Below are 19,644 nucleotides of genomic sequence, written 5' to 3'. Positions count from 1 at the left end.
TAATCCAAGCAGATAGACAGAAAGGTAAGACTACAAGCAATCATGCGCCTTCTCTCAGAGGGGAGGAAGGGTGGGTCGCATGTGAATCTAAGCAGATACAAGCATCAGAAATACGATTACGGTGAGTAATGTATCCCTTCTGAGGCTTGTGGAATCTGCTTACATCACATGCTGTGCATAGATTACCAAGCAGTACCTGAAGAAGGAGGTGGGATGTGAGAAGGGTCATGAGCAAATAAGTGTCTTAGAACCGCTTGTCCCACTTGTGTATCTGCCTTGGAATGGGTGTAAATGAAGTAATGCTGAGTAAAAGTGTGAATAGAGCTCCAAGTAGCTGCTTTGCAAATGGTGTCAAGGGGTACATTTGCAATGAAAGCCAGAGTGGCCCCAATGCCTCTAGTAGAGTGGGCTCCTGGCGTGAAAGGCAGAGTTCTTTCAGAGAGTGAGTAACACAGCTGGATACAGTTAATAATCCACTTCGAGATGGCACCTTTAGAGACGCGATCCCCCTCTCTGCCTGTAGCTATGGAGACAAACAGTCGATCTGTTTTTCTTAGCGGTCTGGTTGTATTTACATAGTAGAGGACCGCCCTACGCACATCTAGGGTGTGTAGTTTCACATCAGCCGAGCCTTGCGGGTTCTGGAAGAAAGCCGGAAGCTCGATGGACTGGTTTACATGGAATTTTGATATAAATTTAGGTGAGAACCTAGGGTGTGTGCGGAAAACCAGTTTGTCTTTATGGACAGTAAAGAAGGGATCCTGCACTGACAGAGCCTGAATTTCACAGACCCTTTTTATAGAAGTAATAGCTACTAAGAAGGCCGTTTTATAAGTCAGGTGTTTGAGACTGCTTTTATGCATGGGTTCGGACGGGGGGCCCATGAGCTTGGCTAGCACCACATTAATGTCCCCCCCTGGTGCTGGGTTTGAAATAGGAGGGTGAAGTCTCTTTACTCCTTCCATGAAGGCTTTAACTACTGGTACTTTCCACCACGAAACCTTGCTATGGGAAGTGGTGTAAGCTGACAGGGCTGCCAGGTGTACTTTTAGTGAGTTAAAAACCAATCTTGCATCTAGCAGGTGGAGCATGTATGTAACAATAGTGGAAGGAGTGCAATCAACCGGGTTGATTTGTCTACTCTGGCACCAGATAACAAACCTCTTCCACTTGTCAAAGTAACAGTGCCTTGTGTTTGGTTTCCTAGATTCCTTTAGGATGTCCATACACCTCTGTGGCAAATTGAGATGTCCAAACTCTATGACCTCAGGAGCCATGCTGCCAGGTTCATTGAGTTGGGTTGCTGGTGCACTGTTTGACCATGGTGCTGGGACAGTAGGTTGTACCAGGCTGGAAGTTTGATGGGCTCGCACACCGCCATCCTGCGTAGGTGTGGGAACCACGGTTGTCTTGCCCACATGGGAGCAACTAGGACGAGCGTCATCGATTCTCTGTTCATCTTGTTCACCACTTTCCTGATGAGAGGAGTTGGTGGAAAAGCGTACGCAAACATCCCTGACCAGTTCATCCACAGGGTGGATGGTTGGGGGAACCTGGATGCAAATCCTGGGCATTGTCTGTTTTCGCTTGTGGCGAATAAGTCTATAGTGGGGAAACCCCACTGAGAGAAGATATCTTCTACGACCTCTCTGTGTAGAACCCATTCGTGTTCCTCTGGGAGGGAGTCTCTGCTCAGAGCATCCGCTAGGGAATTGAGCTCCCCTGGAACATGTTGTGATGACAGGAAGATGTTCTGAGTGCCCATATCCAGATTTTCTGGGCAAGCTTGGACAGATTTGGCGAGCGAGTCCCTCCTTGCTTGTTCAGGTAGAACATGGTTGTTGTGCTGTCCGTCCGGATTTGCACCGGCAGGTTTAGTAGGTGGGGCTCGAACGCCTGAAGCGCTCTGAATACTGCCAGAAGCTCTAGCAGGTTGATGTGGTTCTTGGCCACTGAGTGAGACCAGAGACCCTGAGCTGTGTGGTGGAGATGGTGAGCTCCCCACCCCGTCAGGCATGCATCTGTAGTGACTATTGCCTGTACTTCGGGATCGTAAAAGGGTTTCCCCTGAGCGAGATTCTCTCTTGTCCACCAGTGAAGGCTTTGTACCAGTGTTGGCGAAACAACCACTAAATCGTCCCACTGACCACTTGCCTGTGACCACTGTTTCGCCAACCATTCCTGCATGGGACGCATGCGCAGGCGCGCGTGGGGGACCAGGTAAATACATGACGCCATCATGCCCAGTAAACGCATTGCTTTGCGTACCGTTATTTGTTGACCGGACTGATAATGCGGAATTTGCAGTAGTATATTCCGAATTCTTTCTTCTGAAGGAAAGGTCAACCCCTCTTGAGTATCTAGGATTGCTCCTAGGAATTGTTTGGAGGTGCTTGGCACCAGGCTTGACCTTTTCTCGTTGATTGAGAAGCCTAACTCGTGGAGGAGGTCGATCGTCCTTTGAATGTTTGTCCTGCAAATTCCTGGGGTTTCCCCCGTTATGAGCCAGTCGTCCAGATAAGGGTACACTGGGATTGCCTCCCTGCGTAGGTGTGCAGCCGCCACCGCCAGTACCTTGGTGAATACCCTTGGTGCTGAAGCTATCCCGAAGGGCAGTACCTTGAATTGGTAGTGTCTGCTGTCCACCTTGAAGCGCAAATACTCTGTGCGCTGGGAACATGGAAATATGAAAATAAGCATCTTTCATATCCAAGGTTGCCATGTAATCCCCCTTTTTTAGGAGGGGGATTACCTCTTGTAGCGTGGTCATACGAAATTTTTGGGGCTTGACATACTTGTTGGCAGGCCGTAAGTCCAATACTGGGCGCATTGTCAAATCTTTCTTTGGCACAAGGAAGTAAGTTGAATAAATACACTTGTTTACCTGCTATCCCGGGACGAGTTCTATCGCGTCCTTTTCTAGCAGAATGGCGATCTCCTCGAGGAGAATCTTCTGATGTTCTAAAGAGTGTACTCTTTGTCGTGGAGAATGGTTCCGGGGACGCTGCAATAGTTCTATACAATATCCTGTGGATACTGTTGACAGCACCCATCTGTCTGATGTGATCCCTTCCCAAGCCTGGGTGAAGTTGGAAATGCGTCCCCCTACTGGGGTTGCGTGAGAAGGGACCCTGAACTGAGCGTCACTGCTTTGGTGGAGGCGTGCCGCCTCCCTTGTTGGGGCTGCCTCTGCCTTTACCACGACCTCTCCTATTACCCCTGCCGTAACCCTGGGTAGACTGTTGGTTGTTGTTCCACTGTGTACCCTGCCCTTGGGAATAGGTAGATCCTCTCTGGGAATTTTGGCCGCGTGGGCAACGAAAATTACTATTCCCTCTCTGGTTAGGGGGTTTATTGGTTAACTGGCCAAGGGACTTGAGTGTTTCGTATTCGTCCTTGGCATTCTTGAGTGCGTCTTCGACCGCCTTACCAAACAACAGATCGGTTTCCACCGGTTTGTCCAACAATGATGCCTGGGTTTCTGCCTTAAAACCAGACTGCCGTAACCACGCATGTCTTTTGATAACAGTGCCTTCCGCTATCAATCTGCCTGCGTTGTCCGCGGCGTCGAAGGTTGCTTTCAAAATGCAAACAGACACGGCTCTACCCTCTGCGGAAATCCGAGCTAACTGGCCCTTTAAAGGTTCAGGAGCAGAGGCTACGAGTGCCACGACTTCTTCCCACTGATGGCACTGATGGCAGTTGTAGCTGGCCAACAGGGTGGTGGAGTTTGCAATCTTTGCTTGATAGGCGGACGTTGAGGCTACTTTCCTGCCGAAACCGTATAGTTTTTTGCTCTCCTTGTCGGGAGGAGCTTCGGACGATGACAAGGGTGTTCCAGCCCTCTTACGAGTGTTGGTGACCACTAGGGAGTCTGGCTTCAGATGTCCTCTTATATAGAGAGGGTCAGACTGGGCCGCCCTGAAAAGTTTTTCAACCCTGGGATTAACTGCTCTTGTGAGGTTTGGGTTCACCAGGGACGGATCTATTCTCCGCTGAATGGACTTAAGGATAGGGATGGTCTGGGCAACAGGCCTCTTTTCTCCCACTAACTCTTCTGCAAAGTCCCTTTCCTCCTGGACACCGTCGGTGTCAATGTGGAAATGTTCTGCTGCGCGTGCGAGAACCTCGTTTAGGAGGGGTTGGTTATCGACCGGGGAGTCGGTAACCGGGGCTTCGTTCTCTACCGGGGAATCTACTCTGTAGGTTTCCGGATCCTCCTCTTCCTCTTCCTGGTCCTCATCATCCCCATAGTAGTCCGTCCCGGTTTGCTCTTCTATCATACCAAATTCTTGGTCCTCACAAAAGGAAGCCTCTCCCTGATACAGTGAGTATGGTATTGCGTATGGTTGTACCTCGAAGGGTTCTGACCTCATCGGAGTTTCAAACCGGGGCTTTTTACTCGGGGGGATAGGATCGGTAGAGCCTGAGGGAGTCGCCCCCTGTGGATCATACGAGAGGAAATGTTCTGGATTTTTATCATAAAAATCTGCCAAAGTAGACATTCTTGACATGACCCTATCTATGTCTTCACTGGACCATTTTTTGGAACTAGGAATGACTCTCAGCAAGTCTATGGGATTTATCTTGAGTAGCTTTGCTGGTTTTAGACATATCAGCAGACCTGGTTTTGTCTGTCTGTTTAGGGGGAGAGGTGTGTTTCACAGGTGTGGAAGAGTGCAAAGGTTGTTTCTTCTGCTGTTTTCCCCCCTCCCCGTGAGAGGAAAAATGTTTTCCCTGTCCTTTAGTGGCTCCGGAGTTTTTCGACGCCTGGCGTCGGGGATCGGGGTGGTGTCCTTGTCCTTCGAGCGTGGGGCCTCGCTGGTTTTAACTGCGGGCTCCGACTCCTGGAGCGCGGCCTGGGGGTGGAAGTCGTCTTTGTCTTCCGACGATCGAACTTCTGTTAGCCTAGGGAGCGAGGCACTCTTGGCAAGAGTGGATGATTGCCTGGAGTCATGCGGCGATCTTGATCGAGAGCGCCCAGAGGACACCGAATCGGACCGTTCTGTTTGTGCCTCTTTCCGAGAACTCGACGTCGTCTAGTCTCGGTTGGACTTAGTGTGTTTAGTGTGTGTAGTATGTGAAGCGCTTGTGTCGCCGGGGGTCTTCCCCATAGCCGCCCTACCGGACGACCTTCCAAGGTCGGGGACCTGCGCTCGGCTGTCTTTCGACGCCGTAATGCCCTCGCCGTCCGAAAGTACGGCGTCGCTGCCGTCGCTGAAGGCGCCCTCCACTGCCATGGCCACCTGCCTGGCGTGGTGGGCCCAGCGCTTTAAGTGTCTTAGGTTTAAACCTACTACACGCTCTGTAGTTCGCTTCGGGGTGGTCCCTCTGCAAGCAGAGATTGCACGTGGCGTGCCTGTCGACCCAAGGGTATTTGCCATTGCACTTGGGGCAGAATTGAAAAGGGGTACCCTCCATACGCACCTTGAGGCAGCGGGCTGTTAAGTGTAGGAAATGTATAAGGTGTACCTAATATACCAAGAGTGTAGAGTATGTACCACCCCCCACTCTCCCTACTTGCAGGGCCGAGGCCAGCGGCCTTCCAAGGCCCGGGCCGAGGCCAGCGGCCTTCCGAGGCCCAAATCCGTCGTGCAGCAGCCGACGGTCGATTTCTTCTGCAGCCGGCGTCGAGTGTCGAAGTTCGACGTTGGGGTGGGGAAGGATGTCAATAGATTATTATTTTAAAATTTTAGCAAAAGTATGGCTAAGGCCAGGGGACTCCGCAAAATGCTTCCGACCAGTATGGCGGAAAAAAACTATCTGAGGATCCTAGACGCATGAGGGATCTTGGGTACAGTGGACGCCACACTAGGGATAGTATTACTGGCACACCCTGTGTCGACGCCCATTTTCGAGTTTCGAAAAACAAACTGTAATACTCCGCAGCTTCCACTAGATGTCGGCCTATGCACAGCATGTGATCTAAGCAGATTCCACAAGCCTCAGAAATATATATATATATATTTCCTTTGTTGCAAATGTTTAGACCAAATCGTTCTTCGTTATTTATTTGTTAGTTATAATCACATGTAACCGTTTGCTTTATCTGATATTGTATTTGCCTTGGATACTATTCTGCCAGGGCTTTTCTTATTGTGTATTGCATACACTCACAAATTTGAGTCTTAGGTTTGTTCTGTTTTCCTTTTAAATAAATTCTCGCTTGCTCTCTTTTTCATGCATTTCATTTGCTTCATTAACAGTTATTTGGGTTTGACATGGCTGCCAATATGCTCGAGTGTCCTTGCTTCCCTTGGGTGGACTCAGCAGCTCTTGCTGGCGTACTCAGTTTCTCCTGCTGCAAGCCAGTGGCAGTCGTTGAGCGTTTCCTTCCACCTCGCCGTCTCTGTTCCTCGGCTTCTGCACCTCTTGCGGTTCCTGTTGGGCTTTTCAGCTTGGTTTCAGGCTTCGGTAAGGCAAACACTGCCTCTCAACACCAGCAAATGCGTAGGAGCCGGACGATGGATTCTGGTGTTCCCGCAGCATGTTCTCTCTCACAGTTAGCTTTCCTTTTGCTGGTCCTTAAGCCGGTTGGCTCCACAGAACTCTCTGCAGCCCCTCAGTCCTCACAGAGAGGAGTAGCATTCTACCACCACCAGCGCGCCTCAGTCAGCTACTTCTGCTGTTTACATTTCCCGGCTACAGGCATGCACACACAATAACTAGAGCGCATCTTGTGCTCTTGGCCTTATTTGCTCTGCATCACTTGGCTCATCTTCCTCGTCCCAGTATTTTTGTAGTTATGGGAATGGAAGTCCATTCTTGATGATTTGCATGTAAAGTCTGGGTGTTTTCAGTGATATTTATGGGTAGGTCAGCTCTGGATGACATGTAGGTAGAGTCTGAGAAGGTGTTTCTGTGAGTCCTAAAAGGTAAGTCAGATTTTGACAGCTTTATTCAGATCTTCTGAAAAGGTCTTCAGTACATGCCCTGATACACCCCCGTAGACCATCTCCCCATGTGATCCTTCCTCATATACCCGCCCCTAAGATCAGGTAGTGGCTGCTGTCCGCATGGGGAGAGGTTGCCACCAGAAAAGAAGTGATGACACCATCGCATACCCTCCCCCTTAATACCTGGCTTCCCGCCCAATGGCTACTCATTCTGCTTTGGCCTGCCGTTTCCTCTAGGGAAGGAATTTCTTCTTCAACCTTAGTATCCCATCCCCAAACAGGGCTTTCAGGCATCATCCCATCTTCTTACCAGGAATCAAAAATGGAATATGGAATGGAGGACTCAGAATATTTTTGGAGGGTTTCAAAACTTGGAAAGTTTGTGCCAATTATGGTCTCTTCCGGGAATAACAGCAGCATTTATTTGGGTTGATACTCCCTGGACTCTGATGGTAACTAGGGTTTTGTGATATACTTCTTCATCCCCATGGACGCAGGTCATTTTTACAGAACATCCCCTTTTCAAGTCTCTGGTTGAGATTAAGTCCGCTCTTACAGTGGTCTGCTAGCTGCTGAATCGATTAAGGCCTTAACTGGAACCCCATCCACTATTGCGGGATGTCGTAACCATGCAGAAGAAGTTACTTGCTGTTTCAACAAATTCCTCTTCAGGACGGCTACATTTCTCCCACTCCCTTCCTGTCATACATCGAACTTCCATGGGTTCCACTTTCTTAATAAAATGGACATTGCCTAGCTAGATGTCCTGATTGTCAACAGAAGAAACACACAATGGAAGTTAGGCCTTGTGGTCCTTCTGGTTTCATTTCCCTCCTTTCTTAACTTACTATGGGTTTTCTCTCTCCCCTTCCAAGATCTTTTAATATTGGTTTATGGAAACTGTCTTGGTTCCCGAATCTTATGAGTCTTCTGAGGGAAAAGCGGAAACCCCTTTTGATCCTTCTTAGTTTCTTCACCCTGGTGAATGCGTTTTAGGTGTTTGTTGGCTTCGGCGTACTTTTGGGCTGTCTCTGTAGCCATTTCCAAACCAGGTCTGTTTAACTGAAGGACTGCCCGTTGTAGGTTTGGAGGCAAAGTGTCTATATATTGCTTGATAGTTAAAGCTCCTATTACCTCAGGTAAGGTTTTCTTGCAAAGCCATGAAGAGATGGTATTTTATAGTCTGGCCTCCAATTCTATAGGTGTTTCTCCGGGGTTCAGTTTGATTTCTCTCAGTTTCTGTTTATAGAAGTTATCCGTTTGGCCCACCCTTTGTAATAATTCTAGTTTTATTCATTAAATGTGGTTTTTCCCAAAGGATTACAAATTTGGTACAAATGTTCTAGTTCACCTTTTAATAGAGGACCCAGATAACACGTTTTCAAGTTAGCTCCACAGCAGAATAGATGCACCAACCTTTCAAAGTTGAGAACAAAAATTCCCAGGTCTTCTCCCTCTTTGTAAGGCTGTAACACACCCCGAGGCAGTATAGGTCTTTACTGAGAGGTAACAAATTTGATCCAACCTGGTTTGCAACTGTATTCCGGCTTGGATCTGGTGGGCTGTTAACTCGGGTGGGCTCTTTCTCTTTCATGCATTTCATTTGCTTCATTAACATTCATTTGGGTTTGGCGTGGCTGCCAATACGTCCAGGTGTCACCACTTCCCTTGGGTGGACACACCGGCTCTAGCTGGCATACTCTTTAACCTGCGGCAGGTCGGTGGCAGTCGGTCATTCCATCTCGCTGCATCCATTTCTCAACTTTTTCACCACTCACTGTTCCTGCTGAGCTCCTCTGCTTTGTATCAGTAAGGCAACCGCTTCCTCTCAACAAATGGCCAAGAGCCCTCTGTCAGCTTCTGGCATTCCCACAGTGTGTTCTCTCTCGCAGTCAGCGTTTTATTTCCTGGTCCTTTAGCCGGTTGGCTCCACAGAACTCTGCAGCCCCACAGTTACTGTCCGTCCCGAAGAAATCAGGGTTCTCCCGCCAGCACCACTACTCAGTCAGCTGCTTCTGCCATTTACATTTCACGGCCACAGGTATGTGCGCGCAACAACTAGAACGCAGTTGTGCTCTTGGCCTTCTTTGCTCTGTATTACTGGCTCCTCTTCCTCGTCCCAGTATTCTTGTAATTATGGGGATGGAAGTCCATTCTTGATTATTTGCATGTCAAGTTGCGTACGTGTTCCCTTTAAGGGTAAGTCAGCTTTGGATGACTTGTAGGAAGAGTCTGAAGGTGTTTTCATGAGTCTTTAAAGAAAAGTCAGATGTTGACACCTTACACACAGATCTTGTAAAAAGGTCTTCAGAACCCTTCCTAGCTGGATGAGGGGAGGTATAAAAATATACCATTAAGGAATTGGGCATGGATGGAGTATCCTCAAGGAAAGAAGGATACTCCCCCGGAGGCTGTCTCCCCGATGCAATCCCCCTCATGTAGCCGCCCCTAGCGTCAGGATCAGACAGCGGCTGCCGTAACCGGGTCACATGGAAAGTTATCACCGGGAAAGAAGTAATGACACCATCAGATTCATCACAGTCGTTTTTGGACAGGGGACAGACTATATGATTTGGACTACATCATGAACGACAAGCACAATAGTTAGATTTATGTTAGGTAGGGCAAACTCCCTTCTGTTAGGGATAGACAGATCTTTTATTATTTAGACACATTTATTGGCAAGAATGCCACCACTGTGGTTGCATCTTCTTCTGGCCTACCACAACTTTGGTTACAAGTGTCAGGAGCCATACTGCAGTGTGGCGATGCAGCATGTAACTGGATTGGGATGTTTGGATTTAAAGCGAGGAAGTTCAAGCTCCGTTAAGTGGTTTTTAGGCAAGGTCAAGTAATGAAATGTTCTTTGTTAGTAAGTCAAACGGAAAGACATAAAAAGGATCTGCATTTCAGTCTCTGGGGTACAGTTGGTCAGACCAGAATATCCGTCAATGTTTTTTCTTGGTTTGCAATAAGGAATAATTTTCATTCGCCTATTCCTGTCAATGCACTCCAACTGTATAGCAACGTTCATGTCTTTTCTCAACATCTGTAAGGATTGCCATTTTTCCTGCATTCAAAAGCATGCCTTACTTTAACACAAGGGGACAGCCTATATAAATTCTCCACAGCTTTCGAAAACCAAGCATAAGCGACACCAATCATGTGAGCTGTTCGAGAGAACTCTTAATTATCATTTGCAATGGCACATCTCAAAGCAAGCCAAACTCACTTTTTGTTCTTCTCGCTCTGCAGCCATGTGACACTTCTCAAGTCCCCAGGCTCTCATGAAGTCTCGGAGATAACCAAAAAGAGTGACGAGTCCAAATCCCATATAGGTAAAGACAGCAATATACATTGGCGCTTGTTCAAATGTTTCATTAAATGGCTTGTTGTAGATGCTTCCTTTCGGTACGCCATTTGGTGTTCCATTCGCACGCCCATTTTGCTGAAAAACACAAATGCAAGATTAACATTTGCTAAAACAGTGGAATAAGGTTTCTATATGCATAATGTTAATGAAATGCAATTTAGAACATCCTGTGGTTTACATTAACTATGTGCATAGCTAATCTGAAGGTTGGTTGTGATGTATATAATGTAGTACTTTTCCTAAAAGCCTTAATAGAACTATTTTAATAAATGCAGTTGTGGTTAATAACCATGCCACAATCTGCTATCCTATAACAAACCACCTTACGTCTTCCAGCCTGCTAGTGGCCTCATCCATATGGTATAGTAGACGTTTACTGCTGTTTGAAGGACATTTGCACAGAAATGAGACGTCTCCCAACCTTAGAGACCCCAAGCTCTTTTGCTGGACTTTAGGGCTTTTTACTCTGGAGTGAGTGATCACTTTTTCTCACTCTCTCATGTATTTTGACCTGATTTGGAGTATGTTTTTCCTTTGTTTTTGGAGTCAGAGAAACTCCATAGGCATCTACTTTTGTATGGTGACACAGCACTTTCAGTGCAGTGTCAGAGAAATCCTTCAGATTTCTCATAAGGTTTAAATACCTTTTCTTGTGTGAACTACTGTTCACAAGAATAGTAAAAGTGAAAATGATACTTACCGTTTCTCTTTGAAGGTCCAGCAAACACCATTTTATGTGGAGTGCTGGGGGGTTACTTAGTAGCTCCTTTTGCTACCTACGCATGTAACATTTATGTTACCCTCACTACTTTAAATGGCTGGTGGCAGTGGTTTAATGTTCCTACCATTGTGCTTTTCTACCGCAGGCTGCATCGTCAGCTGCAGTATAGCATCCATGGGTGACCATTTTGTCAAAATAGCCCTGGTCGTCTTTTTTCGCCATTTTCTTTGTGAGGTCTTTCTTGAGTTTTACTCTGCACGCCAAGCCAGGTTTGAACCCTTTGTTCTGTCTTTGGCGGTTTGGAGTACTGAAACCGACCTATGGCTCCAGTGTGTCTGGAAGGGCAGGAAGTGAGGGAGGTTCCCGAAACTCCCCTGTCCTTTGTCTTTAGGCATGCCTGAATACACCCAGTCCTGATTGGCTGGCTGGCTGTCCTTGCAGGACTGCCACCGTGCTGTTTGAGTGACAGCTAGGCTATGCATGATTGGAAGAAACCTGCTTAAAAGATGAGGGTTTTGAGACTGAAGACAGAGTCGACCACTGGGAAGAACAACCCCACGAAGAAACCATGAACGAAGCTTGTTGCATCCTCCTGGGTCTTTGAATTTCTCGGTGAAGCCCTGCTGCTGTGCTGAAACTCCTTTTTCTGATCCACAAGTGAAGCTCCAGAAAGGACTACTTCTTCACTTGGGTTGGGTGGGACCAACTAACCTCGAGACAAACTCCACTGGACCACCTTCCCTGACTTGCTGTACTTCTTTGCTGCTGCAGGAACCGAGTGTCAGGGGTCGAGAAATTCGTAGTCAAGTGCAACATCTGTGATCTGGCCAGAAGCTCCAGGAGTCTTGCCCCGGACCCTCCAGAAGCAGGACTACCAGAGCTTGAGCCCCCTCAGCAGAGTGTAGGACTCAAGGAGTGAAGGAAGCCCAACCGGTATCCAAGTTCCGCAGTGGTGCTGTTTACCAAGCGCTGAAACCGCAAAGTGCTGCTGATCCGAAAAGAGCTCGTAGCTGCCGCCGACCTCCGAATTGCTGCCTCAGGAGTGTGGGATACATTGACCCACTCAGGAGAATTCCCATCCATAACGAAGCTGCACTTCAGCAGAACCAGCAAAGTGGCTCTGCTGGCTCCTTTTAGCACCACTGCCTCGCATCAAAACTTCGTTTTGCAGCTACAAAAGGATGGCTGCACTGTTTTGCCAAACACCATTGGGCAAGTTGGAACAGGGAGCACCCTGAGAAAGGCTGCTAGGGTGTGTTCTTGTGTGTACTAAAGAAGTGAAGTGAAAAGCTGTGCTGCTTTGCTGCTAGCCCAAAGTTTCCCAGGGAAAAAGGGAAATATTTTACATTTAAAATGATGCCGCTCTGATGCTCTTTTCATCTGTACATTACTCTGCTTTCATCAGTGAGGTCCTGCCATGCCCATCCATATTCAGATTGTGCACCAGCAGGAGAGAGCCTTATTCCTGAATGGCAGGCTGTGTCAGACCAAGTCAAGGAAATCAACAGAAGCTTTACTTTCAGCTGCACGGAAAAAAGCTTGACTTTTGAGCTACAAAATATCAAAAATCACTGCTTCAAAAGAAACCCTAGTTCTAAGGGCATATGTTAATTTCAGTGGACCTGTGTCTTAAACAGATTGCTGTATAAGTGAAACTGACAAGGGCAAAACAATGTTGGGAAGTCAGAAGGAAGAGAAACCCTTTTGAAAGGGTCAGCCCAGCAGACTTCACCATGGGTTAAAATGTGCTTTTGCAAATAAGGAAAAATGCCCGTTTTAAAATTGCAATGTTGAAAGAAGGCCCTTTCTTGGCCTAGCAATGTCAAGGGGGATTTTGCTGGGAAACATATGGGATGTTTTATTTTAATAGGCTTGCTTCTGATTCAGAACCAAATAAAATAAAGAATTCAATGCATTGGCTGGACTGTGGAACCTCCAGAACAGGTTTTTTCTGCTGGCTAAACTGAAGCCTTCCCCCAAAAGGAGCCACCATAGTTTTCTGAGACGCATGCATGTTAATTGCTACCTTTGAAAACTTTGAATGGACCAAGTGAAAGAAATATCACATGCTCGTCAGACTTCTGTCTGGGCTTCAGCTTGAGACAATTGATCTGGGACACCTACGTGTGAAATGGGGGAAGTGACAAACATTCAATCAAACTAGGAAACCCTCATGGCCACATCTTGGGTTGAACTGACAGTTGGCAGAAGCCTGGAAAGACATGACCATATTTGGAGGACAAAGGCAGCCCCATCTGTCTCAAAATACTATTTGATGAATAAACTTTTAAGACTTAATTCTGTAACTGGACAGGGCAGAAATGTAAAAGTTGTACAGTTTAAGTGTAATTTTTGTGGCTTTCAAACAAGACGTGGTAGCCTTCACTGGCATATTGTGGATAGAAATGGCAGGGAATTGGATATTCTGAGGAAAGTGTATATGATGCCACTTTGAAATTCAATATTCACATGCCTTATGACTATATATCCACACACATGTATAAAGTTATAGAATTTTAGGTAAAGTAATTTCAATGAAAAACTATTAGACGGACAAAACAAAGTTCTACAAATGTGAGATTTGGACTGCAATGTTCTTTGAGAAATATGTAATCTGCCTATGTAATTTGTTAACGTTCCATAACTGTACAAATGTGTAATTTATGTTAAAGACTGATTTTAGCTAAAGTAACTGTGGGATGATCCTATGCATTGTAAAGCACGCATCATAAATCTGACATCATGCCCCTGAAACCCAACCGGCTGACAGCAAGGCGGTAACAATCGCCCCTGACCAATCCAGTTGTTAGAGGCATGCCCAGCCTAAACCTGCCCCATCGTATAATCCTATGATGTCACCATGCCTTATAAAAAAGAGGCTGACAGAACTCTAGACACACTTTCTCCTGGATTTCCAGCACCTGCCTATCCCAACATTCCAGATCCACCTTTGCAAGATTCCAGACTCTACTGCAAGGCCAAAGCATAGCTGATCCTATTCCAGCAAGGCCACTGATCCAGAAATTCCACTAAAATCCCAATAATAAAGGGGAAAAGCTGTAGTACCCCATTTGGGAAGCATCCTGTGACCAGACCGGCTTTTTGCCCACTCCCTGCATGCCCGCTGTATCCTTGCCATCATCCAGTGACCAGACTTGCCCAGCTGTTTGTTGTTAGGAGAGCCGCCTTCCTGTGACCAGAATCCGGTTGGCTGCCCAAATCCCCAAACTCCAGTGCTGATTGTGAGTATTTCCCCCCCATCCCATAGCAACACATTCTACCCATCTTGATGCCTTTTTCTTTGGTCTACTCTCTAAGAAATCCTATCCTTGCCTTGTAACTAGTTTAAGACTGTTAGAATTCTCTGTGCATCTTGTCCTTGATATCCAAGCGTTAGCGCCACTTTTCTCTTCATTTTTGTCTCGCATAGATCATAAGTCCTTAGCAATATTTTGATAAAATAAATTAATTTTCCCTGAAGAAAAGGGATAAACTGCGTGAAGGGTTAAAACTGCAGCATAACTTTTATATTCACAGGTGGTGTTCCTCTTTCCTAGCCATTACATCTCATGTAAGTAAAACTTGTCCTTTTTCTTTCAAAACCGATTTTCTCTTTTTAACTGCTCCATTTTCCTAAAATTGAACCTCATGCCACCTTGAAAATCTCATTCAATTCTCCAGCTATAGTCACTCTTTCACTTATATATTGTCCCTGTGATGTGCATCTATCACCCAGCCTAAAAACTGCATTCCAATTCTGTGTTTTTCACCCATTTAAAAAAACGTTTTTTAAAGCTGAAAAAAGAAAAATTCAACTTTTCCATGTGTGATTTGACTGCACGGTGTTCTCAATTTCAACCTGCTGTGTGCACTGTATGCCTTTTGTGATACCCTAACTTATAGTTGCTTGTGATATAACATCCCTGAGACTGTGATAAAACATATGTATATCATTATTTAATTACACATATAATTAATTATTTCTTAAAATCCGAGTGTCATTTTAAGCCATTGCAAAGGGTTTAAAATCCGTTTTTGACTCTTCTTTTGTGAGGGAAGGTCGGATTTTAATTCTGTTTGCTGCCTCATATCCCCGACTACCTGCTGCCTCTTTCTATCCACTCAGAATTTGAGTAATTGTGGGTTGAGGGAACATTGCGAGGGGAAACCTCAACTTGGGTGCTATCTATCCTATTTGAAAAAGTGCTCCTATTTATTTGTGCTTTGCATATGATCTTGTGGAAGGTTACCCAAGTGTATTTCAGTGGTTTTTATTGTAATTATCACCCGATTGGTGATTGCTGCCCAATATAAAAAATTGTGTGATTTCCTTTGAAATTAAAATAAATATTATATTCCCACCAACTGGCCTGGTTCATGGTCCATTGTGACCCAGGGTATTTGTAAAAGGGGATGTAAGACGGGTTGGGTATCGGCTCAATTCAAATTCCTAGAAAATAAAGAGAAAGTATTCTAATTGAGCGCTACATCCTAGGCTAAGGGCAAGAGTCCTGATCCGGTGTGCGACGCCCGGCTAGAATCCTTCACAGGAGTCCCCAGACGTCCTCCCTCTTGTCCCCACGACTGAGGCCCAGGAACCCAGGATCTGCATTGTTGCAACCAGACCGAAGCCAGCTGGATCCTCTTCTTCCAACCAAAAGGTACTGACTTGAGGTACTTACCTCAGTGTCTTTAGCTTTGCTCTTTTCAGTTGAGACTTGCAGTAGCTATTTTGCTGGAGTTGATTTCAGCTCTGCCTTTTACAATTGTAACAGCTTGTGACCCTACAGTGATTTTTCGTCAACAAACTCACATTTTGTCCAAGACATTTTAATCTAAGAAGTACTCAGCTCCATAGACTGTGCTCCAATTGACTTTGGCTGTCCCAGCTCCCTGCAGACGCTTCTAGTCCATTTGACTTTGATACTTATTGTCCCTCATAGGTGATTACTTGGTTTTTAACTATTATTGCTGGGAAAGGTTTTTATCTAGACTTCAGTGGAAGATCTAAAGTGCTCACGTGCTCCGACAACCTTTCCTCCCCTTAACCTTTCCTTTCCGCAAACCTCAGAATCTACAAAGTGTACTAGATATATATAAATGCCATTACTGTCCTAGTTAGTGAAGTCACCTCAGGGTGTAGGAAGTGTGTAAGAAGCATCTCTAAAGAATATCTACTAGCTTTGTGATGATTCTGGAAAAGAATTTTAAAGTGCATTTGATTGCTACATATATTGTACTTTTTAAAGAATGTTTATTTAAAAACTGCTGTTACTCAAGGTTTATGTTTATAAATAAACATTTATTTATGTAAGTGTTACTTGGGTACTTGTATTGGTGGATGTCATTGTTACAGCTCTACAGCTCACATTGACCCCTCTTGAGATAAGCCTGGCTGCTCAATCACACTACCAACTTGTGTAGTAACAGCCTATACCAATAGTTGGGTTACTGAATACCAAGAGGACAAGGGTTGTGTAGTCTGCGACAGGGCTACTACATAAATTATTGCCCAACAACTACCAGCGTACTACGCCTTTTATCACCACTACATTATGTCCCTCACTGGCCAAGCTCACTAACTATACTTAGGCGGCACTTTTGCAAGCTTCAATCTAATTAGCACAAATGCGAACGACCGATTCGCTCAAGCAAACCAAGGTCAAGCTACCAGCCAATGGTTTACAGATTATGTTATGTGGGTTTTGTATAGTACACCTCATTTACACAACCTCTTGGGCACGGACTATATTCTCATGTGATCAATGAATTCCTGATCCGAAATGGCCAGGTGAGGGGAACAGTCCTGGCAATGATATATTTCGCCTTGCAGCCATCTCAATCGCCTTCCAGTCAGAATGTTTTGGGAGGAGAGGGAGCCAGGCAATTTGTTCCTGACAGCTGTCCAAATCACATTAATATCCATGTTTGATGAGGAGATGTGTGTGTGTGTATATCGGATATGGAGCTTGAGTACCTGTAGGTATCCCAGCTCCTCAAAGCCGTGGTGATGCAGGTCAGCTGAGTCTAAGCTAGTAGACGGGAGAGCAGGGATGTGAATAATCAAGTCAGCTACGGCACTTACACAATTAGTTGCAGAGTAAGACATTGTACAATAAGATGCATCTGCTACTTATTTGAAAATGGGCATTAACCTTGGATGCAGAAAAGTATACCAAACCTGTATACTACTGTAGGATATCTCTTACCAATACCTGCCATATCAATTCAGATAAGTATAGCAATTTCAGGGTTAATATGAACCAAAACCTGCAACGTTTCAATAGAATCAGTAAATTAGCAGTTGGCGCTAAGAGAAGTACTTTTTGACACCCAATATAGTGAGGACTGAGATGAGAAAGATGGGTGTGGGGGTAGCTCAACAGTTCAGGCACATAGTAAGATTGCCATAAACTTAAACCCCCAAATGTTAGCCTCCTATGGAGTTTAAGCTAGGGAGACATGCAGAAACATAAGAGGGTTCCTGATCTATAAAACCTGGACAGTGAGGAATGGAAGGTCATTGACGACAAAGGAAGCAAAACAAAAAAAGACAATTCTTGTATACTCAGACAGGTTCCAGTTGTCTGCCCTTCTCTCCACCCCTTCTAACAAGACAGGCATGCTCTCGCAGAGTAAACATATATCACTTAGCTTAAGTACCCTAGCAGTCATCCCTCTCACACATACATCACCCTCATCATCTGATTGCATCTTCAACAAAAGTACCTGTAATTTCACCTTTACAAACTATGGCCTCGTCAAATAACCATTGTTAATTTTGCAGAATAGCACTGCGGAGACTCCAGGCACACTTTGTATCCAAAATACTTTGCTGTCAATAGAAACCCAACTGAGGTACAAAGGAAACCCAACTGAGGCACAAACACCATTTGTACACAAGCCCCTCTAATTTCTAATTCTCCTTGCCCCTAACACCTTACTTCGGGTGAGTTCCCTTGCTCATGGCTGCCTAATATATGCCAGAACCAAGCACACATTGAATGTTCCATCAAGGTCTCTGGTAGGAAGTTCCACTCTCTTAAGGTCCTCAGCTGCTTCAGAGTCATGGCCCACCATCTCCTCAAGGTTCCATGCGCCATGGGAAGCACAGGATCTTCAGAAGAACTAATGGAGAACCAGCGCAGAGCAGGAACAGAATTTTCCAGCTGTACAATACAAGCAAGTGAACAGTTCTGGAAGCACTTTCCAGTTTCCATGCCTTACGTTTGGGTCTTTGGAGGCAAGGGTTACCTGCAATGAGAGAGACCGTGAGGATTCAAACAGACAGCTGAGAAGCTATAAGAAATGACAGTCTCTCCAGTTTTGAATTCAGGATGATGACTGAGCCTGTTCACCACATTCTGGGTGGCCCCATCAAGAGGTAATTCCTCCTCAGTTAGGACCCACGTCAAAGGGGCATGACCATCTTTCATATCTCCAAGCAGGGCAGAGGCATGTGGCTGGAAGAGCTCTACCTTTGGCCTATTGTGCTACTCCTTAGATGACATGGTGTATGGCTTGGGGCATGGAGCTATGGCTGAGTGAAGGCAGGAGAAAACCAACCAACAGTCTTTTCCCAGCCAGGCCTATGGGCTATGGTGTAAGTTCTCAATCATCCATCATCATTTACCAGGCAAGCATGCTCACGGCCCCACACAAGCAGACTCAAAACGGTGATCCTCTTGCTATTGCTACACTCATGTCGTAGCTTTGTTTCACAGCAGGTCTTGATGTAGCCCTCTTCTTTCCAAGTTACGCATCTCACACTTTTTCAACGATTCATCCAATGGGCAACGTCCCCAAGACCTGGCTGCCAGCTCTCCACTTGACAGCTCTGCAAGGGTGGCGCGATCTTACAATCTTCTTCGCAGGCATCTAATGCTGCTACAGTATCGGATAAATAGGGAGCATGGCTTTTCCTTCCATTCACTCTTTTCGCAAGGTCAGCGCTACTTAAGGTTGAAGCAGCCCTTAGGGAAAAGAGCCCCTGCCTGAGCTCTGATGAGACAAGGCCATCAATGTGACTAGGCCTCAATAGCAGGAAACGGAATGCATTGGATTCAATACAAAGACAAACCTGCAATCTTCAAAAAGTATATAAATGTGACTCAATTAGTGTTCACTTTATGGTTTGTATGAATAAATGGTGTGTACTTGTAAATTATACAAGATGCACTTTTACTGTGCTTTTAAGTGGACGAGGGAATCCAAGGTAGTCACCAGTTTTTTAGTCATATTATATTTGCATCTTTATTTGAAAGCACAGCAGATTCAAACCTCCTTCTACAATTTATTACATTAAGTATGTTCTGATGGGGAGTCTACAAGAGCTGCTCCTTGCGTCTCACAATTTGTGTCTTGATTCCTGGTTTCTTTGAAAAACCAGAGGGTGTCTCACAACTTAGTCTGCGGGGATCCCGTACACAGGTGGCCAGGAAAGGGCCATTGCTTTTGAATGCCAACCCTGGGGTTGAACAAGCAATGGATGATCACCTGGGTAGGGGGGGGCTCATGGAGTGCGGGAGAAACACCGCGAGACATGGTATCCCCCTATTTCCACAACCCATCTAACCCCCATCCCCGATTATTATAATGGGAAACTACATCTTGCATAATTCCCCCCCATGTTACATTGGTCACACTACTGAGCC

The 19,644-nt window shown here is 45.8% G+C and overlaps 1 protein-coding gene across 1 annotated transcript in view; it reads right to left on the bottom strand.

Annotated features, from left to right (window-relative positions):
- The window catches only part of LOC138467978 (serine palmitoyltransferase 3-like), a 1,426,144-nt gene that overhangs the window by 1,187,033 nt on the left and 219,467 nt on the right, over positions 1-19,644 (bottom strand). The window contains exon 2 of the mRNA XM_069608333.1: positions 10,129-10,344. Coding sequence (XP_069464434.1) covers positions 10,129-10,344 — 216 coding nt within the window. The remainder of the gene's footprint in view (positions 1-10,128; positions 10,345-19,644) is intronic.

The sequence above is a fragment of the Ambystoma mexicanum genome, chromosome 4q (assembly GCF_040938575.1).
Source record: "Ambystoma mexicanum isolate Mex_15411 chromosome 4q, UKY_AmexF1_1, whole genome shotgun sequence".
NCBI lineage: Eukaryota > Metazoa > Chordata > Amphibia > Caudata > Ambystomatidae > Ambystoma > Ambystoma mexicanum.
The sequence above is the reverse complement of the archived record's forward strand: the minus strand, read 5'-3'. Positions and strand labels throughout refer to the sequence as shown.